The sequence below is a fragment of the Rana temporaria genome, chromosome 1 (assembly GCF_905171775.1).
Source record: "Rana temporaria chromosome 1, aRanTem1.1, whole genome shotgun sequence".
Lineage (NCBI taxonomy): Eukaryota > Metazoa > Chordata > Amphibia > Anura > Ranidae > Rana > Rana temporaria.
In genome coordinates, this window is record NC_053489.1 from 140931828 (window position 1) to 140957577 (window position 25750).

General features: G+C 46.1%; 1 protein-coding gene across 3 annotated transcripts in view; it reads left to right on the forward strand.

Moving 5' to 3' along the window:
- Window positions 1-596: 596 nt before the first annotated feature.
- YTHDC2 (YTH domain containing 2) overlaps window positions 597-25750 on the forward strand; it is a 315708-nt gene continuing 290554 nt past the window's right edge. The window contains exons 1-2 of one of the 3 annotated variants that reach the window (XM_040343611.1): window positions 597-693; window positions 10246-10418. In XM_040343611.1, coding sequence (XP_040199545.1) covers window positions 599-693; window positions 10246-10418 — 268 coding nt within the window. In that variant the 5' untranslated portion in view covers window positions 597-598. Of the gene's footprint in view, window positions 701-10245; window positions 10419-25750 lie in introns of all 3 variants that reach the window. The other 2 variants (XM_040343620.1, XM_040343628.1) reach the window with 2 other exon arrangements.

Here is a 25750-nt window from a genome sequence, read left to right on the forward strand (position 1 = left end):
TAAAAATGCAATAAAACTATCCCCTATTTTGTAAACGCTATAAATTATGCGCAAACCAATCGATAAACGCTTATTGTGATTTTTTTTACCAAAAATATGTAGAAGAATATGTATCGGCCTAAACTGTTTCTAGCGCAAAAAATAAAAACCGCAGAGGTGATCAAATACCACCAAAAGAAAGCTCTATTTGTGGGGAAAAAAAGGGAAGACAATTTTGTTTGGGAGCCGAAGCCGAGCAATTGCTTGGGTTTCGTCTGCCCCGCTGCCATCCTCGGCTTCACTTCCCAGTTTCCTACTGCTGCTTTTTGTAGCCTTTTTGGCATTTTTTATTTTTTTTAGTGTGGACCTCCGCTTTAATAACACTATACAGAAGAAATATAGTGAATCTCCACAACTGGGAACAGACAGCAATAAAAACCTGGCATACGTTCTAATCCCTCTTCACTCAATCCCAAACGCTTTTTAGTTACACGTTATTTCAGAATGTTTAGCATGCCTAGAAATCAGACAATCTGGCATCTCTCTGAGTTTTGCCCAACTCAATCATGGCCGCAATTACTCTGCACCACCGTGTAATGAGAGCGGGATGTGCAGTCACATGATCAAGCTTGGCTCCTCCCTGGAATCACCGGGGGAAATCCCGGCTGTGGGGCCTGTGTACGGAGTGCGGCTGGAGACAGAAGGCGGCCATAAGTGAGCGGTGAGAAGGAGTTGGTGTCATTACATTGAGAGCGAGTCTCCATAGAAGTGTATGGGTAGTGTTGACCCTGACTGGGCGCCTTTTATCGCCATTGTCACACAGACAGTCCGTTCTGTCATAGAGCGGCTACGCAGTAGACTGGTGGATAATAGTGAGTGTCTGGAGGGGTGTGTGCGCCTCCTCAGAGATGGGTATGGAGTGCGGGATAATACAAGGGTAGGTAGGTGAGAGCTCCCCCTCTTCTGTACTGTGTGTGTATACACAACACACACCACAGTCACACACACACACTGCAACATACGGTCACACACACACAGGTACACACCTCTCTGGTAGTTTCGTTTTTGTGGAAGAAAATCACACAGATAGGAATGCTGAGAGCTTGTGTGTCCATAGAGAACATCCCCTGCCCTGTGTGTTACCCCTCACTCCTCCATACAGAGACATACAAAGGCTCGTGGAATGGCGACAAACTTTTACCCTAAACATTTCTACAGGTTAAAAGTTTTGAGTTACAGAGGAGGTCTACAGCTAGAATTATTGCTCTCGCTCTAACGATCGTGGCGATACCGCACATGTGTGGTTTGAACACCGCTCTCATATACGGGCGCTACTCGCATATGCATTCGCTTCTGCGCTCTAGCTCGATGGGACGTTTTTGTTTATTTAACCACTTCAGCCCCGGACCATTTGGGTGGTCAAAGACCAGGCCACTTTTTGCGATTTGGAACTGCGTCGCTTTAATTGACAATTGCGTGGTCGTGCGACGTTGTTTTTCAAACAAAATTGACGTCCTTTTTTCCCCCACATATAGAGCTTTCTTTTGGTGGTATTTGATCACCTTTGCGGTTTTTATTTTTTGCGCTATAAACAAAAATAGAGCGACAATTTTGAAAAAAAATCAATATTTTTTACTTTTTGCTGTAATAAATATTCCCCAAAAATATTTAAAATGATATATATAGATATATATATATATATATATATATATATATATATATATATATATATATATATATATATATATATATATATATAGATATATATAGATTTTTTTTTCCTCAGTTTAGGCTGATACGTATTCTACTACTTATTTTTGGTAAAAAAAATTGCAATAAGCATTTATTGATTGGTTTGGAAAAAGTTCTAGCGTCTACAAAATAGGGCATACTTTTATGGCATTTTTATAAATTTCTAGTAATGGCGGCGGTCAGTTTTTTTTGTTCGTGAGTGCGACATTATGGCGGACACATTCTTGGGACCATTGTCATTTTCACAGCGATCAGTGATATAAAAATGCACTGGTTACTGTGAAAATGACACTGGCAGTGAAGGGGTTAACCACTAGGGGGTGCTGTAGGGGTTAAGTGTTCCCTGCATAGTGTTTCTTACTGTAGGGGGGATGGGCTCTCTGTCGCATGACACTGATCTTCGCTCCAAGTACACGGTGCCGAGATCAGTGTCATTATCACTAGGCAGAGCAAGGAGATGCTTGTTTACACAAGCACATCCCTGCTTTATACCTCCGTGAGGCGATCGTGGGGATCGAGTCCGCGGGACCTGCGGTCCGACTCACGGGGAAGGTGGCAGGGTCGCGACCACACGGCAGGCATTTAAAGGGCCACCTATATGTACACGATTATGCCTGTCCTTGCCATTCTGCTGACGTGTGTGTATGTATGTATGTGTGTGTGTATATATATATATATATATATATATATATATATATATATATATATATATATATATATATATATATATATATATATATATATATATATATATATATATATATATATATATATATAGTGGGCGGTCCTTAAGCGGTTAAACAAATAAATAGAATAGATCACAGGGACCACTTCTATCTTAACCACTTCCCGATCGCCTTACGACTATATACGGCGGCACTTTAAAGATGGATATCTCGGTAACTGCAGCAGCTGCTGCCACAACCGAGATATCCATCTTTAGTGTGAGCGGTCCTGTAAAAGATCACCGTTGGCGGCGGGAGGGGCCCCCCCTCCCACCGCTCTCTCGAGCGCCCTCCGCCGCTTACCGGAGCCGTCGGTAGCGGCGGAGGAGATCGGGTGCTTCAGCCTGCTGTGTGGGGATACGAGTGAGGGCAAGATGGCCCCCACCCGTCCCCATAGCATTGCTGGGCGGAAGGGACGTCAAAACGTCAGTCCTGCCCAGCGTCTTAAATAGACATTTTTTTGTTGTCATTTTTTCAAATGACAAAATTTACATTTTTTTTTTTTTTTTTTTTTTTTTGCATTTTAGTGTAAATATGAGATCTGAGGTCTTTTTGACCCCAGACCTCATATTTAAGAGGACCTGTCATGCTTTTTCTATTACAAGGGATGTTTACATTCCTTGTAATAGGAATAAAAGTGATCAATTTATTTTTTTTCCCAATGTAAAAAATAATAAAAATAAATATATATATTTTTTTTTTTTTTAAAGCGCCCTGTCTCGACGAGCTTGCGCGCAGAAGTGAACGCATACGTGTTCAAACCACACAAGTGAGGTATCGCCGCGACCGTTAGAGCGAGAGCAATAATTATAGCCCTAGACCTCCTCTGTAGCTAAAAAAATGCAACCTATAGAATTTTTTTAAACGTCGCTATCGAGATTTTTAAGGGTAAAAGTTTGACACCATGCCAAGAGTGGGCGCAATTTTTAAGCGTGACATGTTGGGTATCATTTTACTCGGCGTAACATTATCTTTCATAATATGTAAAAAAAATGGGCCAAATTCATTGCGGTCTTTTTTAATTAAAAAAAGTGATTTTTTTTTTCCCAAAAAAGTGTGCTTGTAAGACCGCTGTGCAAATATGGTGTGACAAAAAGTATTGCAATGATCGCCATTTTTTTCTCTAGGGTGTTAGGAAAAAAAATATATAATGTTTGGGGGTTTTAAGTAATTTTCTAGCAAAAAAAACTGTTTGTCTTGTAAACACCAAATCTGAAAAACACCCAAAGTAGAGAAGTGGTTAAAGAGAAACGCACAGCTTTTCTGAAAATACCAGGGTTATGTTAGCGTCAAAGTACGAACGTATGGGTACGTAGTTTTGCGTGACGTGGTTAAAGCTGACCTCCATGTTTTGGTGACATTTCAATTGTTTATTTCACTAAAGGATGCAGTGTCTGTGAGCGCAGTGTGACCTGTATGTAGTCTTATTATAGGTTTACCTATGGGTAAAAAGCATATAATGGAGTTTACTCCCACTTTAACCACTTGCCTAGTGGGCACTTATAACCCCCTTCCTGCCCAGATAAACTTTCTTTTTAAAGCGTTACACGATATGTACAGAAACCGTACAACAGACATGTCAGAAAAATAACATGTTCATAAGACCTCTTTCACACTGAGGCAGTTTTCAGGCGTTTTTAGCGCTAGAAATAGCACCTGAAAACTGCCTCCCATGTCTCCTGAGTTTGAAAGCCTGAGTGCTTTCACAGTGGGGTGTGCGCTTTATGGAACGTTAGAAAAAGTCCCGCAAGCAGCATCTTTTGCGCGGGTCGGGATCGCTGTATACAGCGCTCCCAAAATGCCCCTGCCCATTTCAATGAATGGGCAGCGCTTCGGAAGCACTGCAACACAGGCGTTTTTAACCCCTTGTTTGGGGTTAAAAGCACCCAACTAGCGGACGAAAAGCGCAGCTAAAACGAGTGGTGCTTTACCGCTATTGCACGGGTGGCTAGAGTGTGAAAGGGGTCTAAAGAGACCCCTTAAAAGGATTACTCACCAACATAAACAAACCCATGTCTCTCATGGAAATCAATTGTTGGCATGGAGAGTGAGTGGATATATGTAGGGGTGTATTTAGGTTTTGTGCTGCCCTAGGCCTGACTAAACTCGTGCACCCCCTAATTTATATATGACCCACCCCTTCCTGTCAAGGCCAGACCCCTTGCATTTTAAGACCCACCCTGAAATTTTCAAGTGGGGACACTAGTTCTGATGGCCTGGGGGCAGGGGGGGGGGGGGGAATGGATTCCCTTAATTTGCATAGATTTCCTCTCACTTCCGGTTTGGCTATGGGACAGGAAGTGTCCGATTTATGGGGGCGCTAAACTAATTTGCCCAACAGTGTAGCGCAAGCCGGCGGGGACACTGTCCGTGCTGCCCCCCTGCAAAGTGCTGCCCTAGGCCTGGGCCAGGATACAGCATTGGATATATGAGAAAGTGTCCTGGAAAAACAGGCACTAGGAAGTCTCTGTACCCTATATGGCATTATACTTGGTAAACACTGTCGATAGGGGAAAACAATGAAAGTAGCTCAAAGGAAAGAAGGCAAAAAATAGGGGATAATAGGAATGAAAGAGTGAGAAGAAAAGAGAACAAAAAAAGGCCTGTTTCTTTGGGAGGGACTCGCTGCATCGGAGCCAATGCTTTCTGGTGGGCTGCTCGGGTATACAAGGGCAGTGACGATTCCTCTTGATAACTAAGAAAGGTCTCTCAGTGGATTTGCAGTATATTTTACCAAATTTAAAAAGATAAATTTAGACTTTTTTAGACCAATGGTAAATTCTTCTTGTAACATGGTAGGGTTGGATAATTTAATCGTTGAAGTCGACCCCCCCCAAGAACAAATGTACCCCTTACTCATTCACATGGGGTCGGTGGCCGGGATCTGGGGGCCCCCTTCTTAAAGGCTGCTTCCAGATTCTGATAAGCTGCCTGTCTGCAGACCCCCACAACCACCGGCCAGGGTTGTGGGGAAGAGGCCCTTTTCCCCAAGTTGCTTTGGGCTGGGGTAGTGCAAAGCCCCCCTGCCTCAAAGCACCCACCCCCCATGTTGAGGGCGTGTGACCTGGTATGGTCCAGGAGAGGGCACTTGCTTGTCCCCCCCCCCTTCTTTCCTGACCTGCCGGGCTGCATGCTCGGGTAAGGGTCTGGCATGAATTTTTTTTGGGGGGGGGGGCACATGCCATTTTTTTTTCTTTTTGATGTGGGGGTGCCCCTCAAAATCCATGCCAGACCAGAAAAAAAAAGCCTGACGCGGCTTACAGTGTTACTAAACCTAGTAATATGAAAATGGTTCATCTGCCCCCCGCAGTGCCCACAGCTTATATATACTTCTTTTTACATTAACCACTTCCATACTGGGCACTTAAACACCCTCCTGACCAGACCAATTTTCAGCTTTCAGCGCTCTTACACTTTGAATGACAATTACTCAGTCATGCAACACTGTACCCAAATGATTTTTTTGTCCTTTTTTTCCCACAAATAGAGCTTTATTTTAGTGGTATTTGATCACCTCTGCGTTTTTTATTTTTTGCGCTATTAATGAAAAAGACCGAAAATTTGGAAAAAAAATGATTTTTTCTTAGTTTCTGTGATAAAATTTTGCAAATTATTAATATTTCTTCATAAATTTTGGCCACAATTTATACTGCTACACGTCTTTGATAAAAATAACCCAAAGTTTTTGAAAATTATTTGGTCTGTGTGAAAGTTTTAGAGTCTACAAGCTATAGTGCAAATCATAAAAAATGATCACATCTGATCACACCTGATGTACTGAAGGCCTATCTAATTTCTTGAGACCCTAACAAGCCAGGAAAGTACAAATGCCCACAGATGGCACTGAGATGGGTACTGATGTGCACCGATGAGGCCTGTGTACTGGTGGACACAGGTGGGCACAGATGGCACTAATGAGGCGGCACAGATGGCACTAATGAGGCGGCACAGATGACACTAAGATGGGTACTGATGTGCACTGTGACTGTGGCACAGGTGGGCACTGATGAGGTGGCACAGGTGGACACTGCAGATGTGCACTGAGGTGGCAGATGGGCACGGTGGCACAGGTGGGCACGGTGGCACAGGTGGGCACAGGTGGGCACGGTGGTACTGGTGGGTTCTGTGGGGGGCACTGTGGTACTGGGGGCACTGTGGTACTGTGGGGGGCACAGGTGGTCCTGGGGGCACTGGTTAGTCACTTTTATTTTTTATTTTTATCGCTGGTTACTCACAGATTTCTCTCCCTCCTCACACGCAGTGTCTGTGTGAGAAGGGGAGAGCAGGCAATGAGAGATGATCTCATATGTTTACATATGAGATCATCTCTCATTGGCCGCACAGATCGCTCTGTGATTGGCTATTTACAGCGATCTGTGTTTGGCTGTGTCCAAGGGACACGGCCAGCACAGCAGTTCCCCGCTGCGCGCTCGGGAGCGCACGCGGGGAACGAGCAAAGGGGCGGCCGTAAAAAGACGGCCTGTTAGAGATTTAGAGCCGCGCTGCGGCCGTACAAAGTCGTATGGCCGTCAGCTAGTGGTTAAAATACTGCCACTATATACCTTTTTGGCTGATCTGTGTAAGACGGTCACGTGATAAATCGCAGGGTCTGCCTGAGTGCTGAGAGGTCAGGTAGGAGGAGATTTCCACTATAGCCTGTGTCCTCATGCTGTTTTAATCCATTAATCAAGATGTGACATCCCACCCACTGTTCGTTTTTTAGTTACTGGGCATGAAGGCGGAGGGAATGACTGGGTTGTCATTTAGGATCTCTATACACACCCAAATGTGTGATGATATACCATGTGACCTGAAAATCTCAGCTCAACAAGGAACTGTTCTCTGCAGCAATAGAAACCAAACTGAGTGTGTGCAGCTTACTATCCTCACTGTGTCTTATCTGGCCTTGCCAAGAGAGACACTGCAGGAGGGGGAAGATCTTTCCATACAGGATAAAAGGGCCTTTTTACACACTGCAGAGGATTAACCCCTTAAGTTCCACAGTGAGTATAACGAGCATGCTATTCTGCAAAAACTGACTGTTTTTACAGCTGCAACATTGGTTCTCAGAACGCGCTGGCCCTGTTTTTTTTTTTTTTTGCAGCTTGAAAACGCTTATGCCACTTACAACTCCTAAAAGCCTGTGTGCATGAGGTCATAGGTAGTGGAAATATCTCCTAAACGTGCGCCGTTTAGGAGATATTTCACTTTTAGTCCGCCGAAAATGTTAACGCATGTGCGGGGAAGAAACAAAACAAAGTGCCATTTCTCCCCCAGCCTGTGCCATAAATTGAGGCTGTCGTGCGCATGTGAGGGAGTGACGTCACGCGGCTCCGGCGAATCACAGAGCCGGAGTCCGCAGCCCGGAAGGAAGAGGGGACAGAAGATGGACGCTGCCTACACAGGGGACATCGCTGGATTCTTTTGCAGGTCAGTGGGACATAATAGGCTAGTATGCGATGCATACTAGCCCATTATGCTTTTCATTTGCAGGCTTTGCAGTGGGCTAAAGAGGAAGTAAAACACTGCAGCTGCTGACTCTCAAGGACTCTTACCTGTCCAGGGTGCCCACGATGTCGGCCGATCCGTCCATCAGATCGTGTGCCAGTGCCACCATCCTCACTAAGGGAAACGGGCAGTGGAGCCTTGCGGCTTCACTGCCCGTTACCTACTGCGCATGCGCGAGTCGCGCAGCGCTTTGTGAATGGCTGGCTGTCTTCTGCGACACACACAGGTCCTTGAAGACAGCGCGCACAAATTTTCCAGAAGACAGCACGAGAAGGAGAAGAATGAAGAGTGTCGTGGTATAGGAAGTGGCAGATTAGGACGATCTCCCTAGCAACAGCCATTTCTGGTAAGTACATTTTTTTATTTTTTTCAAATTTTTTTTAATGTATTTTAAGGAGCGTGTTTATGTATTTATTTTTTTAGGGTGGACCTCCGCTTTAATGCTTTCCATTCATAGTGACGGGAATCATATGAAGTTGGCATGTTGGCTATAAAATTTTTCCAATTTCACCTGGACACCTGGCTGTCCAGTAAAAGGGGGATGGTAGCTGCTCCTGAGTTAGGAGCAAGCCGTAGAGGAATTTGAAAGGCATTTGGTAAACTGGCATGGGTCCTAACCCTGTGGGGCTGAGGTAACACCCTATTAGTGCATGGCCTTTCTTGCAGAGGTACTCTGTTAGATTCCAGTATGCTAATTGTGGATGCCAGTGCTGTTTTTGTGGTAGCCTGCTCCTTGCCAGAAAGCTTTCGTTTTGGTGGGCGCACCATCCTCCTCCTCTGACTCTATTAGTGTCCCACTGCTTAACACTGGCTCGCAATCAGAATCCGTCGGCCATATTTAGGATTTGGTATGCCTCACTTGGTGATGATGGGGCTGTGCTGATTAGGTGACGCTGATGGGGTTTCACTGAAGAAGCAGCACTGATATGCGGCAGTGTGTGACACTGATGGGCACTGTGTAATACTGATGACACTGTTGGGCACTGTACAATAGCACACTCCCCTGTGTTTGCAGGTAAAATAGGTGCATGCATTTTATTTTTTATTTTTTTTCTCAGGAGCCTTCAGAGCATTACATCCACGATCAATAGGTCACAGTATGCAGTGGACAGCAAGTCCCACTCCTACCGAAGCCCCCACTCCCCCCCCCCAAAAATAAATTAAATGCCAAATATGGGGGTGAGGAGTGCTTAAAGCGCAAGTTCCCCTTTTGGGTGGAACTCTGCTTTATGGCCTCAATCTTAAAAAATACCGTAGCTTTGCCTGTATACTTAGGAGCAGGGCTTTTTTACTGCCGGAAAGCAGCGGAACTGCGTTCCGGAACCTTATTTTTAATCTTTTTGGTGCTAGTGCTGGCCTGCTGGGTACTCCAGGCTGCTGCCCTCGATCACTAGTGAATGCTTCCGATCCCATCCTTTAACTGCTGCAGTGATTTGGGAGGAAGCTTCCATCCCTGCCTGCCGCCGCTTATCCGCCTAGCACAGAGCCTAGGAGCCCTGAAACACCTCCTCAGCTCTGTGCTACAGTAGGGGGAGCTCTCTGGTTCACTGCAATGTGCAGGAAAAAAAAAGCCTGCACATACCACCAGAGTGCAGTGATGGAGGAAGAGGTGACTCGGGACCTGTCACTGTGAAACACGAGGGAGAACTTTTGCAGAGACAGTTTGAGAGAGGAGTGCACTATTAAAGTATGTGGGGGAGGGGGAATCAAAAGGTAAAGTTTATGTGTGTGTTTAGCAGAGGGGAGAACATTGTACACAGAGAAGAGCTTGAGGGGAGATTTGTACAGAGAGGGGGAGATTTGTACAGAGAGGGGGAGATTTGTACAGAGAGGGGGAGCTGGGGGGGAATTTGCCTTAAGTGATGCACAGTTCCAAACTTTACCTCTTAACAATCGTTTAGTGCTGCTGTAACACTCTCCTCTAAGGAAGGTTGCCGGGGTGGAGTTTGGGCATGGTTGGGACAGAGAGTTGGACAGAGTTGGTTAAGTTCCTGCACTTTTTTTATGAGAAAAAAAGCCCTGCTGAGGAGTGTATTTTGTTTGCTGTGATCTATCATGCAGTTAAATAGAATTATTGACTTTTGCTAATTTTATATTTCTGTCCTATCATTGTTTTCTCATCGAGATTTACTCCTGTATCTATAAACTATGGAAAGTTATAACACAAAACTGTTTTCTATATGGATAGCAAGACTCGCCCCCCATGGAGTTTTAGAGATTCATGATACATTTTCTTTTTTTTTTTTTTTACCTTTCTTATCATGTTTCTTATTTATTATAGAGCAGTAAACATGTCAAGACATAACAGCATGTCGCCAAGCCCCGGCACACCGCTATACCCAGGTGCTTCTAAGCATGGCAAAGCAAAGGGACTCAAAGACATTCGAATTGATGAAGAAGTGAAAATTGCTGTCAATATTGCACTGGAAAGGTTTCGTTATAGTGATCAGGAAGGTAGGTTAAAAAGTGATGAAGTACAAACTGTTTTGTTACCTGATAGATATATATATATATTAAGATTGGGGTGATCAGACTCCAGCGATAGGTGCGTTTTCCAGTGAGTACGCCAGTCCAGAACTAAGTTTTGGGCCTGGTAGCCCACTTTTTTATTTAAAAGCACAAAAGTTCACAAATACAACAGTATTTCTGCATCTTGCATTCTCAACATTTTAGCCTCCTGGCTTTCATACTTGCCATCCGGCTGTTTCAGGCCTTTAGCCTAGGCCTAAGTTCTGTTCCTCAGAACAAACAGTTTCCTAAGGATAAGCTCAAACCTAGCTTTCTCCTGATAAGCGTCTTGCTGCTCAATCATCAAACGACATCTGCAGACATGCATGCTCTAGCTGCACCCATGCAGCGTCCCTGACTCCTCCCAGGAACAGACTTCCTATCTGTTGGGTGGGGCTCTGAGCCATGTCAGGTCAGAACTAAAAAGCCCAAGACACAGCTGTGCAATTAATGTGTCTTTCTCTCCAAAACCTGGCGTAAACCAGCAATCTTTCACATAGCACAGAGTCCCACCATCACTATATATATATATATATATATATATATATAATATAATATATATATATATATATATATATATATATATATATATATATTCTCTCTATATCTTTTTTTTTTTTTTTTTTTTAACTGAGAAAAATTTAAACACTGAGTCTTCCTTCAAACCCCCCATTACACATGTCTAGCGTATTGTGGTGCACCTGCTCAGCTTAGATAAGAGAAACACTGCAGCGTTTCCCACGATAAGCTGAGAGAGGCAGCCCCATTGAAAGCCAAGTGTGGATGCTGGCTATATATAATATATCTCAAAATTAGAATATCGTGCAAAAGTTAATTTATTTCACTAATGCAACTTAAAAGGCGAAACTAATATATGAGACTAATTGCATGCAAAACAAGATAGTTCAAGTTGTGATTTGTCATAATTGTGATGATTATGGCTTACAGCTCATAACCCCAAATCCAAAATCTCAGAAAATTATAATGTTATGAAAAGGTGCAATATTCTAGGCTCAAAGTGCCCCACTCTAATCGGCTAATTAAGCCATAACACCTGCAAAGGGTTCCTGAGCCTTTAAATCAGGCATGTCCAAAGTCCGACCCGTGGGCCAAACGCGGCCTAGTTTCGGACGGCCCGCCTGGTAATTTTGACATGTATATCTTTTGTGGCCCCCAACGAATCCCTGAGCGCCGGGGGCCACAAAAGATATAAATACTTGCTGCCTTTGAGGAGACAGGACGAGTGCCGTACAGGATACAGGAGTATTTCCTGTTTACACTGCATCCTGTGTAAAAGGAAGTCCTGTCTCCTGCCCTGCCATTGGACAACTGTTCTGTCCATCACAGGAGGTGGGACTTTCAATTAACCACTTCCAGACCTGCGCACGACGATGTACGTCCTATTTTTAAAGACGGATATCTCGGTAACGGCAGCAGCTGCTGTCACAACCGAGGTATCCATCTTTAGTGTGCGCGGTCTGGAATCCGATAATGGCGGTCTCCGCGGCGGATTCACCGCGAGATCGCCGTTATCGGTGGCGGGAGAGGGCCCCCCCCCCCCTCCCGCCGCTCTCCCGTGCCCTCCGCCGCTTACCGGAGCCGTCGGTAGCGGCGGAGGCGATCGGATGCTGTCGGCTGGTGAGCGGGGACGGGACTGAAGGAAAAATCTCCTTCGCCCGTCCCCATAGCTCGGCTGGGCGGAAGTGACGTCAAAACGTCAGTCCCGCCCAGCCTCTTAAAGAGACAAATTTTTTTTTTGGTCATTTGAAAAAATGACATTTTTTATTTTTTTTCAATTTTTTGCATTTAAGCCCAAATATGAGATCTGAGGTCTTTTTGACCCCAGATCTCATATTTAAGAGGACCTGTCATGCTTTTTTCTATTACAAGGGATGTTTACATTCCTTGTAATAGGAATAAAAGTGATAATTTTTTTTTTTTTTTTCAGTGTTAAAAATTCTAAAATAAATAAAAATAAATGCGAAAAGCAAAAAAAAATTTTTTTAAAGCGCCCCGTCGAGCTCGCGCGTAGAAGCGAACGCATACACGAGTAGCGCCGACATATGAAAACGGTATTCAAACCACACAAGTGAGGTATCGCCGCGATCGTTAGAGCGAGAGCAATAATTTTAGCCTTAGGCCTACTCTGTAACTCAAAAAATGCAACCTGTAGAATTTTTTAAACGTCGCCTATCAAGATTTTTAAGGGTAAAAGTTTGACGCCATGCCACGAGCGGGCGCAATTTTTAAGCGTGACATGTTGGGCATCATTTTACTCGGCGTAACATTATCTTTCAAAATATATAAAACAATTGGGCCAAATTTATTGTTGTCTTATTTTTTTAATTCAAAAAAGTGAATTTTTTCCAAAAAAAGTGCGCTTGTAAGACCGCTGCGCAAATACGGTGTGACAAAAAGTATTGGAATGACCACTATTTTATTCTCTAGGGTGTTAGAAAAAAAAAATATATAATGTTTGGGGGTTTTAAGTAATTTTCTAGCAGAAAAAAATGTTTTAGTCTTGCAAACACCGAATCTGAAAAACACCTAAGGTCTGGAAGTGGTTAAAGAGGCAGCCAAGAACACAGGAGTTTCTACTGTATGTCGGCGCTCGTCCCGTCCCTTCTCTGTCTCTTCTGCAGGCTGCAGATGGATATGAATCAGGCTTCACTGACTTCAATGGTGGGTGCTGCCTTAATGGCAATACGGTGGGTGCTGCCTTAACCACTTAAGGACCCCTTCACGCCGATATACATCGGCAGAATGGCACGGCTGGGCACATCCACGTACCTGTACGTGGCCCTTTAAGCCCAGCGGTGGGGTCGCGCGTGTGCACGTGACCCGGTCCGAAGCTCCGTGACCGCGGGACCCGTTCGCTGCCGTTGTCCTGCGATCGGTCCTCTGGAGCTCAAGAACGAGGAGGGCTGTGTGTAAACGCAGCTTCCCCGTTCTTCACTGTGGCGCTGTCATTGATCGTGTGTTCCCTGTTATAGGGAAACACGATCAATAACGTCACACGTCCAGCCCCGCCCCCCTACAGTTAGAAACACATATGAGGTCACACTTAACCCCTTCAGCGCCCCCTAGTGGTTAACTCCCAAACGGCAATTGTCATTTTTCACAATAAACAATGCATTTTATAGCATTTTTTTGCTGTGAAAATGACAATGGTCCCAAAAATGTGTCAAAATTGTCCGATGTGTCCGCCATAATGTTGCGGTCACGAAAAAAATCGCTGATTGCCGCCATTAGTAGTAAAAAAATAAATATTAATATAAATGCAATAAAACTATCTCCTATTTTGTAAACGCTATAAATTTTGCGCAAACCAATCGATAAACGCTTATTGCGATTTTTTTTTTTTTTTTTTTTTTTTTTTTTTACCAAAAATAGGTAGAAGAATGCGTATCAGCCTAAACTGAGAAAAACATTTTTTTTTATATCTTTTTTTTGGGATATTTATTATAGCAAAAAGTAAAAAATATTGTTTTTTTCTTTCTCGTACATCACGGGACACAGAGCGGCATATTCATTACTAGTGGGTTATATGGAGTACCTTCAGGTGATGGACACTGGCAATCTCAAACAGGAAGTGCCCCTCCCTATATAACCCCCTCCCATAGGAGGAGTACCTCAGTTTTTTCGCCAGTGTCTTAGGTGTTGGTGCACGTTGAGGCTGTGCCTGTAGTAGTCCTTGGGACCAGGGCCAGCTGACCGGATCCGTCCAAGGTGCTTCATAGCCAAAGTGGACGGTACCCGGGCCCCAATTCGTGGATGGGGTTTTGCCTATAATACCTCTCCTTGGAGGGCTGGACCCTGGGTTCCAGGTCTGGTTTCTAACCTAGAGAATACCTGCTGCCAGTGGTGCTGTATAGGTCCAGGTTGTGGTGTTCTTTTAAGACCCCAGTCCCTGAAGGTCTATGACCATACCCACGGTGAAGGGTGAAGATTGGGCCTCTTGCAGAGCAATACCCTGCGGCGTGGAAAGGTAAGCAGGGGGCCTACGGAACTTGGTTTGTCAGTAGGCTTCCTACAGGGGATTCTTGGGCAGCCTATTTATGCCTCTGTGCATGGGCAAAGGAGAACCACAAAGTTTTCAAACGGGATGGCTCAAAACACCCAGGTATAGTTCCCCTGGCTGGGCTAGTAGGCTGCTGCTGCTTCTGTCACAAGGAGGGCCTTTTTTTGGGCAGGGTGTTCCACAGAGAAGGAACCATACCATTAGGGAGACAGTTTAAAGCTTCCCTTTTACCTGTGTCTGCTGCTCCAGCGTCTAAGGTCCTGGTGTCTCCTCTCCACATGGCTTCCTGCTTCCCCTAGCGGGTGCGCGCGCATACGCGGCGGTGCTGCGGGGAGGGGGCGGTTGACGCCGGACGGCTCCTCCCCCCTGCACACAGGGAGGATAAATCCTGGAGGGCTGTTCAGTCTGTAAAGGCTGTGAGGGGACACGGAGCAGCGATGCTGGCTACAGCATAGGAAGGTTTGACAGAGCTTTCTGGCACAGTGACACCCGGTGGCAGTTTGTGGGAAGTACACCTTACTAAGGAGCCTCTGGCTTAAAAGTTTGCATTCAAGCCTGTGTACTAAGCAGCGCCTTTGAACACTTAGGGTGCTCACCTAGCCCAGCATTAGGGGGTCAATACCAGACAAAAAAAAAAAAAAAAAAAAAAGATTTTTTCTGGTTGAAGCCCTTGGGGCTCAGTATTGATTTTCCCTTTTTATAGGTTATGGGAGGTTTGGAGTCCCTCTAACATTACCCTATCCCAGTGATGGCGAACCTTTTTGAGCCCGAGTGCCCAAACCGCGACACAAGAGCAATTTATTTCGTGCAAAGTGCCAACACAGAATTAAACCTGCCAGCGTCTCTGTACAGAGGATGGGACTGATCTAAATGAGCCCTAAGGGACTAGAAATGTACGATTCTGCCAGATTCGCTCAGACTGCAGGGATCAGGAATGCATTGTGCTCAGAATGCATTGTGCAACATACACTGACCATTACACTCACTTACCTGACCATTACACTCACTTACCTGACCATTACACTCACCTACCTGACCATTACACTCACCTACCTGACCATTACACTCACCTACCTGACCATTACACTCACCTACCTGACCATTACACTCACCTACCTGACCATTACACTCACCTACCTGACCATTACACTCACTTACCTGACCATTACACTCACCTACCTGACCATTACACTCACCTACCTGACCATTACACTCACCTACCTGACCATTACACTCACCTACCTGACCATTACACTCACCTACCTGACCATTACACTCACCTACCTGACCATTACACTCACTTACCTGACCATTACACTCACCTACCTGACCATTACACTCACCTACCAGACCATTACACTCACTTACCTGACCATTACACTCACCTACCTGACCATTACACTCACCTACCTGACCATTACACTCACTTATCTGACCATTACACTCACTTACCTGACCATTACACTCACCTACCTGACCATTACACTCACTTACCTGACCATTACACTCACTTACCTGACCATTACACTCACCTACCTGACCATTACACTCACCTACCTGACCATTACACTCACCTACCTGACCATTACACTCACCTACCTGACCATTACACTCACCTACCTGACCATTACACTCACTTACCTGACCATTACACTCACCTACCTGACCATTACACTCACCTACTTGACACATGCAATGACACCAATAATGAGGCACAATGACACCAATAATGAGGCACAATGTTACCTAAGGACACCAATAATGAGGCACAATGACACCAATGATGACAACAATGATGGGGCACAAGGTTTCCTAATGAAACCAATAATGAGGCACAATGACACCAATGATGACAAAAAATGGGGCACAATGTTTCCCAATGACACCAATAATGAGGCACAATGTTCCCTAAGGACACCAATAATGAGGCACAATGATGACAACAATGATGGGGCACAAGGTTTCCTAATGAAACCAATAATGAGGCTGCATAACACCAATGATGGGGCACAATATTTCCCAATGACACCAATGAGGCTGTTCTTTTTGCACAATTGATTGTTTGAGCTAGCACCTGATATCTGAGAGTGGGGCAGGCTTAGGACTAACAAGATAACCACATTAACTCCTGTCTCCCAGTGTCTGACCTTGCTCCAGCAGCTCATTCCCGCCGAAAGGCTCCTCTGATTCCAGCCGCGTGTGCTCCCAGTCACATCACCGCTGATTTGTTTGATGGTGGATGCGGTGTGGATGAGACAGCTTCTTTGATTGGATCAGCGTGCGTGCACACGCACGCACGAACGTCACCCAGGGAGTTTCTTCTTTGTCACTCCCACACGGACATGTCATCAATAGCAGTAGAGAACTGTGGGAGTTGTAGTTTGCGGTGCGGTGGGGACGAATTGATTTTAGTGTGTGTTTATCAATTTTTCATGGCGTGTGGCGTGCCCACCGAAACGGCTTGCCGTGCCGGGAGCGGCACGCGTGCCACGCGTTCGCCATCACTGCCCTATCCTATTGTTTCACATTTATTTGATTATATGTGTATTTTCTCCAGCTATTACAGTCAGTTGTATACTAGTGGAGTGCCTCAGAATTTGTATATTATGGCTCCTAAGGGTGCAGGTAGCGCTAAGAACGCTAAAACGGTTAAAAAACCAAAAGGTTCTCCATCGGGCTCTGAGGATATCCAAAATCTAGTGGCCCCTACTACTCCGGAATGCCCGGAAGTTGTTGTCCTAGGTGAGCCATCAGGGTTGCTAGGTGCTATGACTGGCCCTACTCAACCAGCTCCTTCCTATGTAACGGAAGAGATGTTAGCCTCCACCTTGGGTGGATTGGAAAGGAGGATGGCCGCTCTAATTACGGCATCTTTGGCAGGGAAGAAGCGGGTTAGATCCCCGTCTCCCAGGTCTGAGTCTCTGGAGGAGGATATCCTCTCCGACTGACGAATTGGAGGATCAAGGAGACCAGACAGAGGGAGGTCAGGATCACCTTGACCATTTAGGTTCTGAGGATTCTACAATAGAGGAACCTTTTTCAGCTTCTCACGCAGAAAGACTGTGGGTTCAGTCCCTAACGGATATGGTGCGGTTGGCTTTTAAGATACCTGTGCCTCAGCCTCTGGCCTCCGCGGTATCCTCATTGGGCTCCCTGAAAGCGCCCCAAGCCAATTTGGTATTCCCGGTACATCCTTTGTTAAAGGACCTGATTTTTCAGGACTGGGCTAAGCCAGACAGGTAACCCTTAGAGGAAGAGTTTTCAAAGAGATGGGCTGTCCCTACTGTGGACGCAGCCATCATGTGTGAACAGATCTTTAACTTGCAGGTGTTTAAGGATCCGGTTGATAAACGCTTGGAAACATTACTTAAGGCCTCCTTTACTTCAGCAGGGGTGATAGTTCAGCCCGCTGTGGCTGCTATTGGAGTGGCCCAAGCATTATCAGATAAGACTAAGCAAATGCTTAAACTTATCCCTGCCCAGCAGGCAGAGGAATTTTGGATATACCCAGGGCTATACGCTTTACGGTGGATGCTATCAAGGACTCCATCCAGCAGGCGTCACGTTTATTCTTATTTCTAATCCATATGAGAAGGCTCTTATGGTTGAAGAATTGGGAGGCTGAGCCCCCGTGCAAAAAACTCCTGGTAGGGTTCCCTTCCATGGAGGACGTCTCTTCGGAGAAGACTTGGATAGATATATTCAGACTATATCAAGCGGCAAAAGCACTCTCTTGCCAGTCAAGAAGAAGGCCCGAGGGCCCGCATTTAGGCGCCAGCCCTCCCCGGGGCAGGGGCCCTCTAATACCAAACAGTATCGACGGCCTCCTGCAAGATCAGGCATTAACAATAAGCCGCAGGGCCAAGCCACTGGGGGCAAGAAGCAGTGGTACCACAAGCCTGCGAAGCCAGCCCCCAAGTCGGCCCTATGAAGGGGTGCCCCCACCCACGATGGTGGGGGGAAGGCTGCGTCTCTTTGCAGAGGTTTGGGAGGCCACCATTCCCGACTGCTGGGTACGGTCTTCCGTGACCACGGGCTACAAGCTAGAATTTCTAAAATTCCCTCCTCCTCATTACCAGGAGTCAAGAGTACCAGGCGACCCTGTGAAAGGAGCCGCATTGATGGCGGCATTGAATCATCTGCTATGCCAGAAGGTGATAGTAGAAGTACCAGTCCGGGAACAGGGATTGGGGTTCTACTCCAACCTGTTTATCATCCCAAAGCCCAACGGCGATGTCAGGCCAATTTTGGACTTAAAGGGAGTAAATGCGTATCTAAAGGTCCGCTCATTCCGGATGGAAACTATTCGGTCAGCTGTCGCCGTGCTCCAGAAGGACGACTTCATGGCGTCCATAGACATAAAGGATGCTTACCTTCATGTGCCAATTTTTCAGCCACATCAAGTATTTCTATGCTTCTCGGTGGCTCAGCGTCATTTCCAATTTGTGGCGCTCCCCTTCGGGTTGGCTACGGCCCCCCGGGTATTCACGAAGGTCCTAGCCCCAATCCTAGCCAATCTAAGGATCCAGGGGGTCACGGTCCTGGCTTACCTGGACGACCTCTTGGTCGTAGACCATTCGTCTCCTGGCCTGGAAAGAGCAGTGGCCCTCACGGTTCAGTACCTCGAGAGGTTCGGCTGGGTCCTAAATCGAGACAAGTCAGCATTCCGGCCCACAAGGCAGCTGGATTATCTCGGCATGAGATTGGATACAGAACAACAGAGGGTGTTTCTACCCCTATTAAAGGCCATCAAAGAGCTAATACAAATGGTTCTAAGCAAGAGAAGGCCAACTGTTCGCCTATGTATGCGGCTACTAGGCAAGATGGTGGCCACATTCGAGGCGGTTCCGTACGCTCAGAGCCACACTCGCATCCTGCAGGCAGCCATCCTGTCAGCCTGGAGCAAGAGGCCTCAGGCCTTAGAAATTCCTTGGCCACTCTCACCAAGAGTGCGGCAAAGTCTAGCTTGGTGGTTAAACCCTCAGAATCTCCTGTCGGGAAAGACTTTCAGTCCTGTGACCTGGAAGATAGTAACCACAGACGCCAGCCTGATGGGCTGGGGAGCAATTTTGGATGGTTGCACTCGCCAGGGCTCTTGGGCAGCGGCAGAGAAGCAGTTGCCCATCAATATCTTGGAGCTCAGAGCTGCTCGACTAGCCCTCAGGGCTTGGACGTCCAAACTACAAGGGTTCCCGGTGAAAATACAATCGGACAATGCCACGGCGGTGGCATATATATAAATCACCAAGGGGGAACCAAGAGTCAAGCCGCTCAGAAAGAAGTGAGCTTGATTTTCTTGTGGGCAGAAGCCCATGTGCCCTGCATATCGGCTATATTCATTCCCGGAGTCGACAACCTACAGGCGGACTTCTTAAGTCGCCAGACTCTGTTGCCGGGGGAGTGGTCTCTGCATCCACAGGTCTTTCAGACACTCTGCCAGAAATGGGGAGTGCCGGACGTGGATATCATGGCATCGAGACTGAACAAGAAGCTAGACAGGTTCATGTCCCGCACAAGGGATCCCAGGGCCTGCGGAACCGATGCGTTAGTTTGCCCTTGGCATCAGTTCAAACTTCTTTATGCATTTTCCCCGCTCCAGTTACTACCCTGCCTGCTGCGCAGGATCAGGGTGGAGCACATACCAGTCTTCCTGGTAGCTCCAGCATGGCCCAGAAGGGCATGGTATTCACTAATCCTAAGGATGGTAGTGGGAGACCCTTGGACTCTTCCTCTACGGCCAGTACTGCTATCGCAAGGTCCGATCCTCCACCCTGCCTTACGGCATCTAAATTTGACGGCCTGGAAGCTGAATCCCTGATTCTCAGGGGTAGAGGTCTGTCTCAGAAAGTAATCTCTACCCTAATCGGAGCCAGGAAACCGGTCTCTAGGGTGATTTATTACAGGGTCTGGAAGGCCTATGTAGGCTGGTGTGAGTCCAAGTTATGGCTTTCTCGTAAGTTTACAATCGATAGAGTATTAAGTTTTCTCCAGCTCGGAGTGGATAAAGGACTGGCATTAAGCACAATCAAAGGACAGATTTCAGCTTTGTCAGTATGGTTTCAGCGGCCGCTGGCCACCCACTCGCTGGTTAAGACCTTCATTCAAGGGGTCTTACGTATTAATCCTCCAGTTAAATCCCCGCTTTGTCCGTGGGATTTAAATCTTGTTCTGTCAAGTTTACAGAAACAACCTTTTGAGCCGTTGGCTGAAATTCCTTTGGTTTTACTGACAAGGAAGTTAGTATTTTTGGTCGCCATAGTTTCCGCCAGAAGAGTATCGGAACTGGCAGCCTTATCCTGTAAGGAACCATATCTTATTTTACATAAGGACAAGGTCGTTCTCCGCCCTCATCCTTCCTTCCTACCAAAGGTTATATCCAGTTTTCATCTAAACCAGGATTTGGTATTACCATCCTTCTTTCCTAAACCTACTTCCAGAAAGGAAGGGTTGCTGCATACCTTGGATGTTGTCAGGGCCATGAAGGCCTATCTTAAAGCTACAGAGAAGATCCGGAAAACAGATGTGTTGTTCATTTTACCGGATGGGCCCAAGAAGGGGCAGGCAACTGCAAAATCCACCATCTCGAGGTGGATTAAACAGTTAATCACTCAGGCCTACGGCTTGAAGGGGTTGCCTCCTCCGTTATCATTAAAGGCTCATTCTACTAGGGCCATGGGCGCCTCCTGGGCAGCACACCACCAGATCTCTATGGCTCAAGTTTGCAAGGCGGCAACCTGGTCTTCTGTCCACACGTTTACAAGGTTCTACCAGTTGGACGTAAGAAGGAATACTGATGCAGCCTTTGGGCAGGCAGTGCTGCGGGCTGCAGTTTGAGACCCTCGGATTCCGGGGGCTCCCTTTTGAGTAAAATTTTAAATTTAAATTTATTTTTCTCAACTAAGTTGGATTTATTATGATTTGAGTATATCTCTAAATTAAATCCTTTTGTCTTGGGAAGAGGTCTCCCTCCCCTCATTGTAAGCATTGCTTTGGGACATCCCACTAGTAATGAATATGCCGCTCTGTGTCCCGTGATGTACGAGAAAGAAAAAGGGATTTTTAATACAGCTTACCTGTAAAATCCTTTTCTTGGAGTACATCACGGGACACAGAGCTCCCACCCCTCTTATGGGGACCATTTTGGGAGGCATACTGCTTGCTACAAAACTGAGGTACTCCTCCTATGGGAGGGGGTTATATAGGGAGGGGCACTTCCTGTTTGAGATTGCCAGTGTCCATCACCTGAAGGTACTCCATATAACCCACTAGTAATGAATATGCCGCTCTGTGTCCCGTGATGTACTCCAAGAAAAGGATTTTACAGGTAAGCTGTATTAAAAATCCCTTTTTTTTCAAAATTGTCGCTCTATTTTTGTTTATAGCGCAAAAAATAGGTGATCAAATACCACCAAAAGAAAGCTCTATTTGTGGGAAAAAAAGGACGCCAATTTTGTTTGGGAGCCACATCGCACGACCGCGCAATTGTCAGTTAAAGCGACGCAGTGCCGAATCGCAAAAACTGTCCAGGTTCTTTACCTGCATAAAGGTCCGGGTCTTAAGTGGTTAATGGCAATATGGTGGGTGCTGCATTAATGGCAATACGGTGGGTGCTGCATTAATGGCAATACGGTGGGTGCTGCATTTGGAGTTTTTATGAGCTATAAGCCATAATCATCACAATTATGACAAATCACGGCTTGAAATATCTTGCTTTGCATGCAATGAGTCTATCTCATATTAGTTTCACCTTGTAAGTTGCATTAGTGAAATAAATGAACTTTTGCATGATATTCAAATTTTTCGAGTATCACCTGTGTGTGTGTGTGTGTGTGTGTGTGTGTGTGTGTGTATGTATATGTATATCAGGGCTCAAAATTTCAAGCCCTGAGCTACTAGCCAGGCCTCAAGAGGTACTCGCCACCAGTTGCCCCACCTAATTCATACACTGCTCCATGCCTAATTGCCCCTAAACACGCCCTCGTAGATTATCTCATGGAATGACACGGTTAAATGTTTTATGCAGAATCAAGTTACACAATTAAATATTACCAAAAACAACTAACAAAATGGGACAGGGCACTGGGGGCAGACCAGAGGGACAGGGCACTAGAACTGGATCTCTTCCCCATTCTTTTGCTGTCTCCTCTGCAACTCCCATCCATCCTCTCTCTCCCTCTCCTATTCATCTCATCAGGAGCCTGTGTGTGCGGCTCCACGCTTTCATGTCCCCACTTCCCCCTTTTATTCAGGCTGGCAGTGAGGAGAGGAGCTGCAGCACAGCGGGAGGGAGTACCATCCAGCGCTGAGATTCACACAACTGCTCACAGTGCTCAGGCTGAACTGCTGGACACCTACATAGAGCACAAGGAGAAGAAAACTGCACAAACTGGAAGGCTGCCACTCTCATGTCAGGGCAACTTTCAGTGAGCGCTGCACTGCCTACCTGGGACACCCGGAGTGGTAATTTTCGCAATCCTCCACCTGACTCATTACTACCTGCTCTATGCTCTCCAGCTACATTGGTCGGGGGGGAGGGGGCAGGCTCAGAGAGGTCATACTGTTAGGTCCCATGGCTTAATGAGAATTGTAAGGAGAGCACCTGTGTACTGCTCTGCCTGTGCGCGGCTCACCAGACTACTTTTCCCGAGCATGCACCTTTCCTCTTCGGCCGCCAATCGCATCGGGGGTCTAAGTGTAGGCACAGATTGAAGGGACATTGGTCATGCAGCCCTGTCATCACTCGCCCCCAGCTTAAATCCACTCGCCAAATGCTAGCAGGCGAGTGGAAATTTTGAGGGCTGTGTATATAGTGCATGGTTTCTCAACTCCAGTCCTCGAGGCGCCCCAACAGGTCAGGTTTTCCCTCAGATGAAATGGCTGTGGTAATTACCAAGGCAATGAAAGTGATCAAATCACCTGTGAAAAATAATGTAAATCCGCAAAACGTGACCTGTTGGGGCGCCTTGAGGACTGGAGTTGAGAAACACTGATATAGTGTGTTGGGTCCATATAAATTTTTTTTTCAGGTATTTACCAAAACATGTCCAAGCTGTACTTTTATAATAGACTCAAGTTTAGTTTGATGGTATGTACATCCAAAATGGAGGAAGCGTTTAGGAATTGCAGCTCTTAAGAATAGCCACCCCCCCTTTTTTTCCAAGTGATCAAAAGTAATTGGACAATTTAATCTAAAACGGTTTCATGGCCAGGAGTGGGCTATTTCTTCATCAATTAGGCAGGTAGAAGGTCGTGAATTGATTCTAAGGCAGGCCATACATGGGCCGAATTTCGAAAGGATTTTCTTTCGAAAATCTTATCTAAGAATTTTTGTTCGTATTTCGCACCATTAGTGGGTTGCAGTGGGCTTTTCAGTACAGGGGGTCCCCAGGTTACAAACAAGATAGGGTCTGTAGGTTTGTGTTTAAGTTAAATCTGTTTGTAAGTCGGAACAGGTACACTTTTTCAGTGTAGCTCCAGCCCAAAATATTTTTTTTTAAGCTTTTTTGGATAGCATAGGGAAGGGTTATCGCCCCTGTAACATTTGTTTTGTTGTCTGTGCCCCTGTTCAGAAGATTTTGCCTCACTTTCTGTCCTGGTGACAATTGGATTTTGAAAATTTTGGGTTGTTGTGGAAACAAGCCTTGGTGATACATTTTTTGAAAATCAAACGATTTTCTAATCAATGATGAGATAATCATGCCAGAAATGTAATCAAAAAGAAATGCGCATGTGCAAGAAAATAAAATTCCCGGAAATGAATGAAGATTCACAGCTTTTCTGTAGCATCATGAGGTGAAATTGAAGGTCTGGGTGGTCGAATTTCGAAATCGATGGTGGCACCATCAGATGACAAAACGCACACATTTTCGGATTTTCAAAAGAAAATTCTTTCGAAATTCGACCATGTATGGCCAGCCTAAGTGTGGTATTTGCATGTGGAATCTATTGCTGTGAACATGCATAGACAGCTCCTTTGAACGCATGATGTAAGTGAAACAGACCACTGTAAGAGCTCTTTCACGCTGCCAGTGCCCTGGCTTTATGGCTTCCAGTGGCACTGGGTCATTAATGTTTATTGATGATGTGACTGAAGACAGAGGCAGCTGGATGAATTCTGCTGTGTTTAAAGATATGCTGTCAGCCCAGATTCAGCCAAATGCAACAAAGTTGATTGGACGGCACTTCACAGTACAGATGGGCAATGATCCAAAACACACTGAAAAAGCAACCCATATATACCGTATTTATCGCGGTATAACGCGCTCTGGCGTATACCGCGCACCCCCAAAGTGGCCCCCAATCCTGTGGGGGGAAAAAAAGATTTTTTGTTTTTTTGTACTTACAGTTTTGGTGTCTTGCGCGGCGTCCATCTGTGGCCTCGTCGGGTCCGGCGTCCATCTGTGGCCTCGTCGGGTCCGGCGTCCTTCTGCGGCCTCGTCGGGTCCGGCGTCCTTCTGCGGCTTCGGGTGTCCTCTTCGGCGGGTCCGGTGTCCATCTTCGGCGGGTCCGGTGTCCATCTTCGGCGGGTCCGGTGTCCATCTTCGGCGGGTCCGGTGTCCATCTTCGGCGGGTCCGGTGTCCATCTTCAGCGGGTCCGGCGTCCTTCTGCGGCGTCCTCCCGCTTGTTTCCCGCCACGACTTTGAATACTGCGCCCGCATATAGCGAGCGCAGTACACTCGTGAATCTTCGGGCAGGCTCGGGCGCCTCTCGCACTGACTTCCTGTACGCTCAGGACGTCAGTACGAGAGGCGCCGAGACTGCCCGAAGATTCACGAGTGTACTGCGCTCGCTATATGCGGGCGCAGTATTCAAACTCGTGGCGGGAAAGCGGGTATCGGCGTATATCGCGCACCCACGATTTTGCCCTGATTTTCAGGGCAAAATAGTGCGCGGTATACGCCGATAAATATGGTGTGTGTGTATATATATATATATGCATTTAACAATTATGTATAACCTTTTTAAAGACTAGGTCCACATTTTAAAATAAATGCACGTATGTTTGCAGGAAAAAAAAATGGGCATTTTTTTTCCAAAGCAATGCATGCTCGATCAGTGCATTGCCGGTGCAATGACGGGCTCCTGCAGACTCTTCCAATAGCTCTCTGCCATACCTCCTGAGCCTATATGGGCTTTCAGTTGCAGAGCTGGTGGAAGTGTCCAACATAGTTACACCAATTTCAAAAGTGACAGCTGCTCTTGGGCAAAACTAGAGTTGGTATTTAGGTCCTTTTTTTTTTTTTTTTTTAAATGTAC